The sequence below is a fragment of the Chiloscyllium plagiosum genome, unplaced genomic scaffold (assembly GCF_037043375.1).
Source record: "Chiloscyllium plagiosum isolate Xiang-an unplaced genomic scaffold, Cpla_swu_hap1 HiC_scaffold_30, whole genome shotgun sequence".
In the NCBI taxonomy this organism is placed as follows: domain Eukaryota; kingdom Metazoa; phylum Chordata; class Chondrichthyes; order Orectolobiformes; family Hemiscylliidae; genus Chiloscyllium; species Chiloscyllium plagiosum.
In genome coordinates this window covers 45,852,737-45,867,208 of record NW_028270168.1, presented here as the reverse complement: position 1 = coordinate 45,867,208, position 14,472 = coordinate 45,852,737, and the positions used below count along the sequence as shown (strand labels likewise).

Below are 14,472 nucleotides of genomic sequence, written 5' to 3'. Positions count from 1 at the left end.
TCCTTTACTGAACAGAGTATTGAGTACAGGAGTTGGGAGGTCATGTTGCAGCTGTACAGGAGATTGGTTAGACCACTGTTGGAATATTGCGTGCAATTCTGGTCTCCTTCCTACTGGAAAGATGTTGTGAAACTTGAAAGGGTTCAGAAAAGATTAACAAGGATGTTGCCAGGGTTGGAGGATTTGTGCTATAGGGAGAGGCTAAACAGGCTGGGGCTGTTTTCCCTGGAGCGTCAGAGGCTGAGGGGTGACCTTATAGAGGTTTACAAAATTTATGAGGGGCATGGATAGGGTAAATAGCCAAAGTCTTTTTCCTGGGATCGGGGAATCCAGAACTAAGGGCATCGATTTAGGGTGAGAGGGTAAAGATATAAAAGAGACCTAAGGGGCAACCTTTTCACGGAGAGGGTGGTACGTGTATGGAATGAGCTGCCAGAGGAAGTGGTGAAGGCTCGTACAATTGCAACATTTAAAATGCATTTGGATGGGTATATGAATAGGAAGGGTTAGGAGGGATATAGGCTGGGTGCTGGCAGGTGGGACTAGATTGGGTTGGGATATCTGGTCGGCATGGACGGGTTGGACCGAAGGATCTGTTTCCATGCTATATATCTCAGACTCTATGACTTCTTTTGACCAATATCCTTGAACCAGGGGTACCAAAGTGTATTAGTGGAGTTGTCAAAAAGAGTTGAGATTTGCATTTTGGGGTGAAACTTCTACACGATGGGCTTGAAAATTGTACTGATTTCTTTTGGGGGAGATTAGTATCCTAACATTCTGGCAATTGGCAAGCTGTCTTTACGTTAATTACTTCGTAATGTGAATGTTAGTTACTTCTGCATCAACAAATTTCAGAGATTTAGCATGAGATAGAATTGTAATAAATCAGGAAATTAAGGGTTGGGGAATGGCAGGAAGGTGAAGTTGAGGATTATTGGATCAGCCACGATCTCATTGAATGGCTGAGCAGACTCAGTGGGCTGAATAGATTACCTTTGTTTCTCCTATTTCTTATGCTCTTGTGTATCTCACTTCAGTCACACTCTTGTCAGTTGTGCAGTTGAAGCTACTACTCTCCTTGTCTTCTGTGTTTTGAAATTTTTCTCATTTCCTCTTTATCAGAGACTTAGAACTTAAATTGCTTTAATAACCCTTTATTGTCCCACCTGCAGTTACTGCTCGTCAAGTAAGATCACATATTGCAATGTGGTCAGGTTTTGTTTGTCTTATTTTAATGTCATTTTAATGTCTTCTGTTGAAGCAAGCACACAAACTGGTTTTGTTGTTAGAACCAAATCTTCAGCATTATGAAGCAAAAATTAAGTTTGAATAAAACAAAATTAAGCAATGTAATAATCCAATTTGAAAGATTTCACAACATGTGGCGAAACCAAATCTCACCTTATCACAATGCCATTACTTAGTTCAAATACCCGAAAGCGTTCCATTTGTATAATATCAATAGGTTTGACTTAACCGTTTCTCTTAATTTTTGGTCTTTGAAGAGGTAATTAAATTCTTTTATTACTCTCACAACTGAGCTTAAACTTCAAATAGCCCTCTCAGGATTCTATCTAAATACTACTTAGAGCACAAGACAAAGAAGCAAGAGAAAGCCATTTGGCCTCTCTGACAGTAGAACACTCATTACAAACAGATTCCCATTGTTTTTCAAAAGGCCCCCTAGTCAGTTGCCTTCTGGCATACACTGGTTTAAAGTTATGGTTCTAGAAAGACTGATAAGTTAATTATTAAACCTTCCTGTATGATGCCCTTAATCCACATGCTATTAATTTCAAATCCAAACCTCAAATGATAAATCATATCCCTCATATTGCACTCTGAATGAATGAGTTTTTCTGAACTCCCACTTCTGATGGACAGCTTTTTAAAATTAAACCAAGAAATGCGTATACTTGAGACGAGACATGAAAACTGGAATTGCTTGCGAAAATTAGCAGGGTCTGGCAGCATCTGTGGGAAGAAAACAGAGTTAATATTTCGGGTCAGTGTGTCACTGGACTCTGTTAATTCTGCTTTCTTAACAATAATCCTGGTGTTCATCAGCAGATTGATGACCAGTGTAAATAATTTCACTGTTCATCTTGTCTACATAGTGGAAAAGGGTCAGCTATTTGATTTTCTTGTTGATCTAACTACTTCCAGCTTCTTTCGATCCACTTCACCATTGCCTTGGCTAACGGAACTTGATGGCAGATTTAAAATTAATACTTGTGCTCTCATAAAATTGTTGTGTGGAAAATGTTGCACACCTCTGCCAATTTCCTATGTGAAGAAATCTATGATTTTGCAAGACTCTTAGATTTTTGTTGTCTTTATTCTGGTGTGGGAAAAGTGAAATCCTGTTTTAATGTATTTCTACTGTACCATAACCTCAATTCATGGTTTAATTTTCATAATGCTTTGCAGCGTCTTTTCCATGACTTCTGGCCTTTAACAAATAAGGTGTCCGTAATATATAGCTCTACCTGTTACGTAATGTTTCAGCTCACTACCATTGCATTGTTACCGTATATCTAATGTCATCTATAAGACTGAGGATTCAATGTGACTTTTCATATGGTCCTTCCTACCTGTACGAAGCCGTTCATGGCTGTGTCAGATGTTGTCATTGTCAAATTTCCACGTGCCTTTCCAGGAGATGTTATTCTCTCACAATTGATTTCATTGGGATGTGAGCAGGGTCCCTGGCTCGTGTTTATTTAGTCAGATTTTTAGCATGAGCTATGGCTCAGTGAGTAGCTTATTTGCCTTTTGATCGTTCTGGGTTTAAGTCCTACTTCAAAACCCGAGAACAGAATCTCAGTTGATTTCTCAGTGCACTGAGCCTTCCCTGTTGGGTAGGGATGTAAAATTCCAATGCTGCTACTTCAAAGAAGAGCCAGGGGTGTTTTCCTTGGTGTGTAAGCCAGTATTTATCAATCATCTTTATAGTTTCTCTTACCTGGGAGTCAAACGTGTTAGTCTATTTTTTGATTAATTTAGCAAGATCCAGGGGGTTAGTTTCACGACAATTTGATGAGTGAAGTCCACACTCCAAAAGTAAGTTGGCTGTTTAGCTTTTTGAAAGCTATTGTAATTGAAATATGGTTGAAATTCTCTCAGACTGACCTTAAATTTGTTTCATAGACTGAAGTATTTACTGTCTAAAAATAAAGGGATACCCATTTAACACAGTTAGCATGAGAGAGTATGCACCCGGAAAGAAGAAAGTGGGAAGTACATTAAAGATGGGGGCATGAGAGACTGACGAGAAGCTACGACTGAGAGGAATAGAACTTTAAAGCCATCTTGGAAAAGGGTTGTAAACAAAATGTTGAGTTGCCTGTTCTCTCCAGACACTCTGCTACACAACTCACAAAGATATACATAACCAAGTGAATCACCATACTTGTTGATTTGCCTGACTTTGACAGCTGTCTAGGAGAAAAGACATAAATATTTTTGTGATTTCATTAACTAACATATGTAGAATTCCTTGCTGCTAGCCTAATATAATTGCAATTGCTACCACAGAATGAAGCAAAAACAATTAATGATGTATGTTGTTGGTAGAAGTAACAATTACAAACACACCAGTTAGCAAGGTTGCTAGGGAATAGGAGGAGTCAAAACTTGTGTGCTTGAGCAGACAATGTTAAATTTTAAAAGATATTCTGTTCCTGATATTTCTCCAGTGAATTGTCTGAAAAGGTGTGTCTTTGAATAGTCTGTTAAACACGTGGCTTTTCGGAGAGGTCCAGGAACAAACTTGAAAGGGTGCAAAAAAGTCTCAGAAGGATGAGCTATCGGGAGAGGCTGAATAGGCTGGGGCTTTTCTCCAGGGAGGGTCGGAGGCTGAGGAGTGACCTTACAGGTATAAAATCATGAGGGGCATGGATAGGGTCAATAATCTTTTCCCCAAGGTGGGGCAAGTCCAAAACCAGAGGGCATCATTTGAAAGTGAGGGGGAAAGAGATTTAAAAGACCTGATGAGTAACTTTTTCAAAAAGAGGGTAGCGCATTTATGGAATGAGCTGCCAGAGGAAGTGGTGGAGGCTGGTACAATTGCAGCATTTAAAAGGCATCTGGATGGGTACTTATATAAATCAGAAGGGTTTGGAGGGATATGGACCACATGCTGGCAGACAGGACTAGATCAGATTTGGATGTCTGGTTGGCGTGGATGCTTTGGACTGAAGGGTATGATTCTATGCTCTTTTACTCTGACTACTACATTCAGTAAAACTGACCACAGCATAAGCAGATATCCTGAAGAGAAAATGATTTTTTTTCACATAGCTCCCTCGCTTCCATTAATTTGAATGTTATGCTTATCAGCAAGTGAAATTCAAGGGGAGATATCCAGAATATCCAATAAGCACTGTTGTTCTGGCATGATTTGCGTGCATGTGGCCGAGCAGGAAGCATTACTACTTCAATTTTTTTTAAAAAATCCTGCCAAATTTAGAGCTTAAAAATGTGTTGCTAGAAAAGCACAGCAGGTCAGAGGCAGCAAAGGGCTTATGCCCGAAACGTTGATTCTCCTTCTCCTTTGATGCTGCCTGACCTGCAGCGCTTTTCCAGCAACACATTTTAAGCTCTGATCCCCAGCATCTGCAGTCCTCACTTTCTCCTGCCAAATTAAGATCAAAAAGGTGTCCACCAGCAAAGTCAATAATTGAATTTGAACTATTTGTTAATGTGCTAGTATTGAATTGACAGCTGCGTTTTTTTACCATTCCTCTTGATTTGTTAAAAAAGGACTCCCCTTATATGAAATATTTTTCAGACAGCTACAGTGAAGTCTTTCAGACAAAATGCAGAATTATTTGGTACTTCCAAATACTAGCTGTTACTTCACATTGCTTTACCTCATTGTGTTATTTAATGTTTCGAAGAATGTGACCGGACTGAAGTATTGGAGGCCATAATACGACTAAGCCTTAAGAAACATAAATTGCCGTCTCCAAATTATTATCAAGTTTGAGACTTGCTAGGCACTACAGCTGCTTTTTAAAAGTAGCCTGTATGTGGTATAAAAGTAATCGGGGATTCCATGGTTCTTTTGTGTTGCATTTGTAGGTGTGATCATGATGGCTGTGGGAAGGCCTTTGCTGCTAGTCACCATCTCAGAACGCACGTCAGAACACACACAGGTAAATCAATGCAGTGTTTTGTTCTCTTCCTCTCCAATCCTTTTTTTGTTTGGGAAAGAACAAGAATTTTAGTGAGGTACTTTCTCAGAAGGCGTTCTTTTGGTCCTGTTAAGTGTTAGAAAGTACTTCATTCATTCCTCCCAAAAGTGCATGTCTGTTCTTCTGAGGGTTTACGTGTTGGCTTGAAAGAGAACACTTCATGGAAATGTGATCTTGTGATAGATAGGTCTTTTTGGTTTTAAGTTTCCAAAACTGTTATTTTGTTTTTAATTGTATTTTGTGGGCTGATAGAAGGACCTGCAGTTTTTAAATTTGAGCCGAAATCAAATTAAGAATTATTCACTTAGTGTTTCCACCTTCTGTTCATTGTAAGAAATAATTGGACTTTTTGGATGAGCAGTGATAAAACTATACTAAGATACAGCAGTAAAACATTTGAAGAAGTTTGAGGTGTGTATCACTTTAGAATCGTTAGAATCTCTCAAAACCTGCCTATGTTTTCTCACTGTAAGGCATTTTCCACATTCTAAGATAATTTGGAAAATAAGGATTTCATTCAAAATTGGCAACTTAAACCACTGGTGGCAAAATATACATTCAATTTTTTCAAATCCAAGAAGAGCCACTCCATTGTATTTTAGAAGAGTGTGTATTTAATGTGGGAAAACTCTGATAAAGTGATGAATTTTATTAGGAAACCTTGCTGCATTTGTGAGTGTGTGTTGAAAGAATGCAGTGTTTTCAGTTGTGTTTCCAGAAAATCCCTACCGTGTGGAAATAGGCCATTCAGCCCAACAAGTCTGCATCATCTCTCCAAAAAGCATCCCACCCAGATTTGAGTTAAACTAAGTTTCAAGTGTTAATTTGCATTATCTTGTAGATTCCACAACTTTAAAAAGAAATTAAGAACTGGTCTATAGTGAAGAGAACAGGTAGGCCTCATTTTTTGGATAGTTGAATTCCTAGCAAGTTTTGAGAAGATTTGTAGCTCAAGTTGAAGTTCTGGATCTAAATTTGGTTGCTGAACTGCAAGGTTCATTTTCAGATGTTTTGTCACCAAACTGGTAACATCATCAATGAGCCTCTGGTGAAGCATTGGTTGTGTAGCCTGCTTTTTATTTGTGGTTAGGTTTCCTTGGGTTGGTGATATTATTTCCTGTGATGATGTCATTTCCTGTTCTTTTTCTTAGGAGATGATAAATGGGATCCAAGTCAACGTGTTTATTGATAGAGTTCCGGTTGGAGTGCCATGCTTCTAGGAATCCTCACACGTGTCTCTGTTTGGCTTGTCCTATAATTGAATAACTATTGGGAGTTGTTCAAATTATGCCAAATTAATTATAGATCTTCACAGAATGTGAATAGACCACAGTAGGATGGTTTCTACCAATTCTTTCACATGAGAAATCTCTACCTTGGGAATCACCAAAAACACTGTTTTTGAGTAACGGAGGAACATAAATCAAATTTTTCAGAGCTGCTGATTAATATAATTTAACAGGATATGGTGCAGTTTGTTTTTATTATTCCTGCAATATGGGTCTTCCGATAAGATCACCATTTATTGCCTCCTTGAGAAAATAGTGGTGAGCTGAAATTTGAGGACTTTCTAGGGTTTTTCGAGTTAAGAGATTATCATATGGCTGGCGTTTTGGTGACCAGATTAGGATGGTAAATTTCCTTTCATTAAGGACATTATAACAGGATGGGGTTCCCTGAATATCCAGTATAAAGGGCAAAAGCAAAGAGTTTCTGAAGGATGTTCAATAGAATTTTAATGTCTGGTGTATTTCTGACCAAACAGAGAGGTGATCGTGTTGTCTGTGTTCTGAGAAATGGGATGTGCTCATTGGACTATTAGGGGAATATTAATGGAATTGTGGTGGCCGTATTGAAACATGTAGATTCACAATGGAAAAGGTCAAAGAACAATCTAAAGTGAAAATCACCTTAATTAGAAGGGGACTAGTTTCATTAATGTGAGAATGAACCTGACATGGGTATGTCTGAATGGAAGCAAAACTAGAACAAAACAATGCGGAATTGATTTTGAGCTCAGTTGAGGAACATTGCTGTGCAGGACAAAAGTAGGTCAAATGGACAGGTTGATTTCCTTGAGACTCAAAAGATATTGGGGATAGGTAGCAAAGTGGATTTAAGGTCACAATATATTCAACCAAGATCTTAGCAAATAGCAGAATAGGCTTGAGGGACCATATGCCCACTCCTGGTCCTAATTAATATGATAAATCCAAAGCTACTTGTAGAAAGATGGAGTAAGACAAAGTATATAGAGTGCATGTGACTGTGTTTGGTAAGTAGAAAGTAGGCTGAATGTCCAAAATTTAGTGCACTGACCAAGATATGAGAGGCATAGAGTGCATGGGAAATAAGTGGCAACTAACATAAAGAGGAATCAAAGAGTCTTCTATAGGCCTATAAATACTAAAATGATGATAACACAAGGAATGAAACTGATTTGGTGACAAGAGGAAGGTTATGCATGCATATGGGCAGAAAACATGGCTGAGGTCCTAAATGAGCACCTTGCACCTGTCTTTAGCAGGAAAGAAAATGCTCCTAAGTGTGACAGTGAAAGAGGAAACATGTGAGATATTTTGGCTCAAAATTGATAGAGAAGTTATTCTAAAGGCTGGCTATATTCAAATTACATTATCTGGATCGGATAGATTACATTGAAGGTGGCTGAAAAGAGTTAGGAAGTTGAGGATATGATGTCAGTTGTCTTCCAGTACTCCTTAGATATCATTTAAATTTTATTGAGGTCACACCAAAGGACTGGAAAATTGTGAATATTGCACCTTTGGCCCAAAAATGGCATAAGGTTAAACCTCACAACTAAAGGCCTGTTAGTTTAACTGGCAATTGGCAATTTTGTTCTGATCACAGTTTCTAAAAGTTTAACAGTTACTTGGAAAATTCATTAATGACAACCATTGTGGATTTGTTCAATGTAAATCATGTTTAATTAACAGTTTTTTGAGGTGGTCAAAATGTTTTGAAGGTAACATGCTTGATGTGTGTATGGGATTTCAAAATGCCATGAAGTGCCACACGATGAGTTTGCTAGTGTAGTTTTGGCCTATGGGTACAGTGGGAATTATAGATATGTGTTGGCTAAGTGATAGCAAGCAGTGACAAGCAATGTGTTTCAGACTGGAAGAAGGTACACCATTGTTTACCAGGAACCAAAATGAAGACCACTGTATTTCTTGAAGTATGTTAATAATTTAGACTAGGGCATAAAGGGTCCGCTTTTAAAATTTTCTGATGATGCAAAACTTAACTGTAGTAATTTCCAAGGATGATGATGACTAACTTCAAGAAAAATTTAACCCGGTGGAATGCAGCAGAAAGAAATATAGGATCATGGATATTCGAAACAAAAATTTACAGCTACAAAGGAGACCGTTCAGCCGTCTGTCTTCAAACAAACTTTCCAGCTGTTGTTCCATAGTTTGTATGTTACTGCAACTTAAATCCATATGCAATACTTGTAAAATTGTTTATAACTTTCTGCCTCTGCCAACCTTTCAGTGAGTTCCAGATCCCATCGCCCATTAAGTAAGAAAGTTTATTTTTGTGCCGTAAGCCATCTGTTATCTTAATTTCATACCTTAATTAAGAACCCTTTGAACAAGCCTCATCCACTGTATCTATACTTTTTGAATTTCAAACTACTTTTTCCTATGTCTCCCCTCCTCCACCTCAGAACAAGGATAATTGATATAATCGCAGGTACAATTCTGAAAGGCGGAGTTTCCAATGAATGACACCACTAGGTGGTGCAAAGAGCAGAAAACCCAGTCTCAAGTGACAGGAAGCAGCCACCTGTCATTGTCTGAATGTAAAATAGCCTGCACACACTGTTAAAATGCATTGATTTTACTTTTTAGAAGCCTCCCAATCTACCCTCAGCCTTCCCATCAACCAAAAAGGAGGGTCCGAGTGCATGCCCTGCCTATCCTCGGTAAACTGTAACTCCAGACCCATCAGTCTGACCTCCCTGACCCTTTAGTAAATCCACTGATGTCAGAATGCATAGAATGCAGTGATGTTATTTGCATCAGCACAGTCATTTCTTGTGGCCGGTTTGTCAATGGCCAAGTGAAGTCAATCACCCCACCTGTGTGTGCATGACAGTGTAGTCGGTTCTGCTATAATGCGGTGGTTTAATTTTCGTGCGACCGTGTTACAAGAAAATTGTGTAATAGCAGCACCATTTAAACTAATGGGGCCTGAATCACATTATAACCAATGCACTCTTTGAATGTTCACACTATAGAAGCAGTGACCCCAAATGGTCAATCACGTTATCGCAAATTTGCATTAACAAAACGTATGTTGCGGCAGAATGACCTGTACTGTATTATGGATGATTGCTCTGATCCTGAAGAGTGTACAGGAACAAAGAAACCTAGGATGTTGATATTTGTACAAATCGGTGGAGTTGTGAAAAAACCTAAAAACAAAGTCAGAGTTCTGCACTTCATGAATTAAAGCATTCATTTAAAAAGGCGAGAAACGTTTATAATAGTACCAGTTAAGCATCGTGTGGAATCATGTGACCAATTCTAAAGGAGTGTTGTAGAGGTATTAGAAAATGTACAGTGAAGACTTTGGGGGCTGGGGTGAAGAATTGTTTCAAGCATTGAGAGTTCAGGAGATTTGGAGTTGCTCAAAATCATGATTCCAAACAGGATAGGTGGGGAGAAACCTTTCCCACCCCAAAAGGGACAAATTTAAAATAATTGACAAAAAAAAACTTCTGGCATTAAAAAAATTTCCTTTAATGTAGTGCTGGGTTCATCACCTAGAATGCATTGCCTGTAATAGTGATGAAAGTAGATTCAATTGTGGCCATAAAAATGGAATTGGATACACCTGGAAATAAAATTGCTGAGTTACTGGCCAATATCAGGGGGTGGGACCAGCTACATGCTTTTGTGTAGAGTTGCAAACTTAACGAACCAGGTAAATGTCTGTCAGCTGTGCTATAACCATGAGATTCCATTATATGCACATGGTTGCTTTGTGGTTCCTCTTTCTAATACTAGATTCTTAGTCCAGATTTTCTTTAACTAACAATTTAATTAGCTGCTGTGGCAGGATTAAACTCATGTCTGTAGATCATGAGTCCAGGCTTCTGAATTAGTTGTAGAGTAGTGCTAACATTACTATCATAGGAAGGATGAAGGAGTTTGAATATGGTGTATGCCCATATATCCCATTTTAATATACCAAGGATAGTTGCCTTCAGTTGAAATAAAATGTACCTCTTTGAATAAACAAGTGTTTATGCAATTATATTTTGCTTCATGTTGGAACCTGACATATTAGCAGGTGGTTGAGTGTTAAAACCAAATTGGTGTTGTTGCATTGCAGGTGAGCGACCCTTCTTGTGCCCCAGTGATGGCTGTGAGAAGACTTTTAGTACGCAATATAGTCTTAAGAGTCACATGAAGGCTCATGACAAAGAGAATCCATTTATCGTGTCTAATCAGAGTTCCATGAATGAGGTTAGTAGCTCCATATTGTCATTCCCTGAGAAGTCTGCTGACAGTTGGAAGTATATTCTCAATGACTTGACCAGTCATTCACTTTGCATGTGGAAATCACCCAAAATAGAATTATAGACTCTTATCTGTTCTATGTAATTCTGCAAAAGTATATTAGGAAATGTTTTGAAAAATTATGGCAAGTTCATAGGTTGAAAAATTGGAATAAGGACCTTTCTTTAGATCTCCATGTTTGGAAATGATGGCGGCAGTAAGCTGGCCAATAATTTTGCTTCTGTAAAATTTAATTCTATGAAACATTGATGTAAAATACATTAAACTTGTATAGTGAACATTACAGAGAGCTGTTGAAAATAGTCTCAAACTTGATGAAAATAATTGTATCACCATTGGGTTTGAGGATCAAGGAGTGAAGTTTCGGATTTTTTTTTTGTTTTTAAAATGTTTATGGTAGTTTAAGTTTAGCGCAATGCATACCTTCTATTGCACCATTGAGCTGCAATGCATGTGCTCTATTGGTTCCTTTTGTCTAGACTGCAAATTACTGGAGACTGTCTGCATTAAAGGCATCATGGGATAATTAGAAAATGTCTCAAAATAATAAACTACAAAATTAATGTTTAACATTTTCATCTGCCTATAGGAGACAAGCCAGTCACTTTGCCTAAGTGATTTGAGTTTGATATCTACAGATTCAGAACTCCGAGAAAGTTCACAGTTGGTAAGCCGTCACTTTTCTTATGTAATCGAGCAACACTCTCTATGGTGCTAGTATTTTTGCATGTCTTTGCGGTGACATTATTAAAATCAGTTGACATTGGAATTGGCTGAGTTTCCCTAAATACGTTGTATTTGTACAACAATCAGCCAATTTACTAACATGCTGAAACTTTTCTCTTACCCAGAAAAATGCATTTTCCAAACTGTAATGTTATACTTAGTTGTTGCTTTGGGTCAGCAGTAGTACTGTAAGCCCTAAGCCCTAAGTCAAAAATTGATTCAGGAGCATGAGTATTTCTCTTATGACACTGAGGAAGTGCACAACTGTCAAACATTTTCTGATGAGACATTGTGCTGAGGACTTCACTTATTCTTTGCTGCTTCATATTCCACTATGTGGAAAAAAAACAGGGAATCTTTTTGTTAAGGCTAATGTTCATCTCTCAACAAGCATCACGAAAGGAGATGATATAGTCGTTTATCTTGCTACTGTTTGTTGAAATCTGAAGGTTTCACAAGTCTTTAATTGTAAAGTTTGCTACATCATTCGATGTGAAGTGCTTTAGGAAATCCTGAGGACATTTAATTGCTAATTAAATGCATTAGCTTTCCTGATGGTTTTTTCCTTTTCATTCCATAAGTTTATCTTTATTGGAATAACTTTCATTTCTTCTGTTCCAGCACTAGTCGTGTCTCAAAAGGGTGCTGATGCAGTACAGTTACAATACTGGGATCTACCCAGTCATGTGGAAAATTGCCCAAGTATGTCGTGTCCACAAAAGACAAGACAAAATAACTTTGCCGATCATTTCCCCATCCATGTATGCTTGATCCTTAGCAAAGTTAAGGAACCAATCACAGCCAGTGGTATTTCAGCAATAACCTGCTGGTTATTCAGTTTGGATTTTTCCAGGGCTCTCCTCTGTAAAGCCTTGGACCAAACCTAGACAAAAGAGCTAAATTCCAGAGGTGAAATGAGTGATTCCATTTGACATCAGTTTTTGACTGTTTTCACAACCCCAGTTAAACTGAAGTAAATGGGAATAAGTGAGAAAATACCTAAGTGCCAAAGAAGATAGTTGTGGTTTTTGACACTTAACAATTGCAGTCTCATTATATTTCTGGGGGTTTCTCAGGGTAGCATTCTAAACCCAACAATCTTTAGCTGCTTCAACAATGACTTTCCCTTCTTAAGTTTAGCAATGGACTCGGACTGCTTCAGCATCCAAATCTGTGCAAATGGTGAACCATTTGCACCGATTTGGATGCTGAAGCAATCTGAGACCATGTTGAGCAGGACTGGATAATGTTTAGACTTGGTCTGACAAGTGGCATGCAATGTTCATGCCACAGTGCCAGGCAATGATAATTTCTCCTTGATATTCAACAGCATTACTGTTGCTGATTCCTCATTACATCAACAGTACCGGTGTTACTGATGACTATAGAAACTAAACTGGACCAGCCATAAAATTACCGTGGTTATAAGAACCGCTCAGAGTTTGGGAATTCTGCATCAGATAACTTGCTTCTTTACTCCCTGTAACCTGACCATCATTCACAAGGCATAAGTTAGGAGTGTGATGCAATACTGTACTTGCCTGGATGGGTGCAGTTCCCACAATACTTGAAGTTGATAAAATCCAGCACAAAGCAGCCAACTTGATTGGCATCCCATCCACTTCAACATTCAACATTGAAACAATGACAGCATTGTTTGGCACATACAAGATGCACTGCAGCAGCTCACAAGGCTCCTTCAGCAGCATCTTCCAAGCTCATGAGCCTAGAGCTCATGAAGGGAAGTGTAATTCCTATGTTAACAAAGTGGGAATGCAAATTTGATATATGGAAAGGATGACTTCAAAAAAAGTGCTAAGATTGATGATGGAGATTTGGGATAGCTCGAATTTTGTTTTCAGGCATTTGAGGTACTTCAGTTTAACTTTGTCTGTTTTTTTGCCTGTGCTGATGAATTGCCACACAATAATCCTGTTTTGTTTCTTAGACTTCAGGACGGGATCTAAGCACTATTTCAGCAGAAAGTATATTTGAATCCATGTTTAACAATATCGATAGCTGTACCAGCCATGATGGCTCACAGCAGACAGGTACGAAAATGCTGACTGCATCTCGAATAGATGTATTCTACTTTATTTTAACTGTACTAATGGCCCAGATCTATTCTGTTCAACTAAAAATAAATGTAAATTTCTAGTAACTCCTGTGAGCTTTAAGTGTTGAGGGCTACAAAAACCCAAGATGATTTTAGATTTGATCTCTGATCTGTAATGAGTTAGTCAGTCTCTGGCGAGGCAGCAGCCATGCACAGCAAGTGACATCTGCATTCTTGGACAAGAGTAGTGGGGTCTTGGTGAAACCTGTCAAACTTGCTGCTTTTCATTACTGGTCCATAATCTGTGCTGAGAAACATGAATATGGAAACTGAATGATCACATGTTTGGGCTGAGTTCCTCCTCAGTGCTTGAATTGCTCATAAGAGCACCATATATGAAGCATTTGGTTGAGGTGACTGAAGAGCTGTCTTTACCTATGTTTCAAAAAAAAACTAGCACAAACCTTGCCCATGGGGTGAAAGAAGGATCATCATAAAAATGAGGGAGCGGTGTGCCACGTGGCAAAGTCTAATTCTGGATCTGGTAATCTACGACAACCCCAATTTTCAGAATCCATAAAAGAGTAGAATCGAGAATGGATTTGTCAGTTTAATTGTTTCAATACTCTACCTTAATTGTGTTAGTAAAAAGGGTAAATCAGTATATTTCTGTCCATGTAGGCAGAGAACACTTATTTATCAACATGCTGCAGAAAATGGGGGCGATACTAAATTAATATTTTGCATCAGTATTTACTGTGGAAAAGGATATGGAAGATATAGACTGTCGGGAAATAGATGGTAACATCTTGCAAAATGTCGAGATTACAGAGGAGGGAAGTGCTGGATGTCTTGAAACAGGTAAAGGTGGATAAATCCTCAGGACCTGATCAGGTGTACCCGAGAACTCTGTGGGAAGCTAGAGAAGTGATTG

At 38.5% G+C, this 14,472-nt stretch overlaps 1 protein-coding gene across 1 annotated transcript in view; it reads left to right on the top strand.

The window, feature by feature from the left end:
• The window catches only part of mtf1 (metal-regulatory transcription factor 1), an 81,349-nt gene that overhangs the window by 46,920 nt on the left and 19,957 nt on the right, over window positions 1-14,472 (top strand). Inside the window, exons 5-8 of the mRNA XM_043717898.2 lie at window positions 5,089-5,162; window positions 10,569-10,702; window positions 11,346-11,423; window positions 13,431-13,533. Coding sequence (XP_043573833.2) covers window positions 5,089-5,162; window positions 10,569-10,702; window positions 11,346-11,423; window positions 13,431-13,533 — 389 coding nt within the window. The remainder of the gene's footprint in view (window positions 1-5,088; window positions 5,163-10,568; window positions 10,703-11,345; window positions 11,424-13,430; window positions 13,534-14,472) is intronic.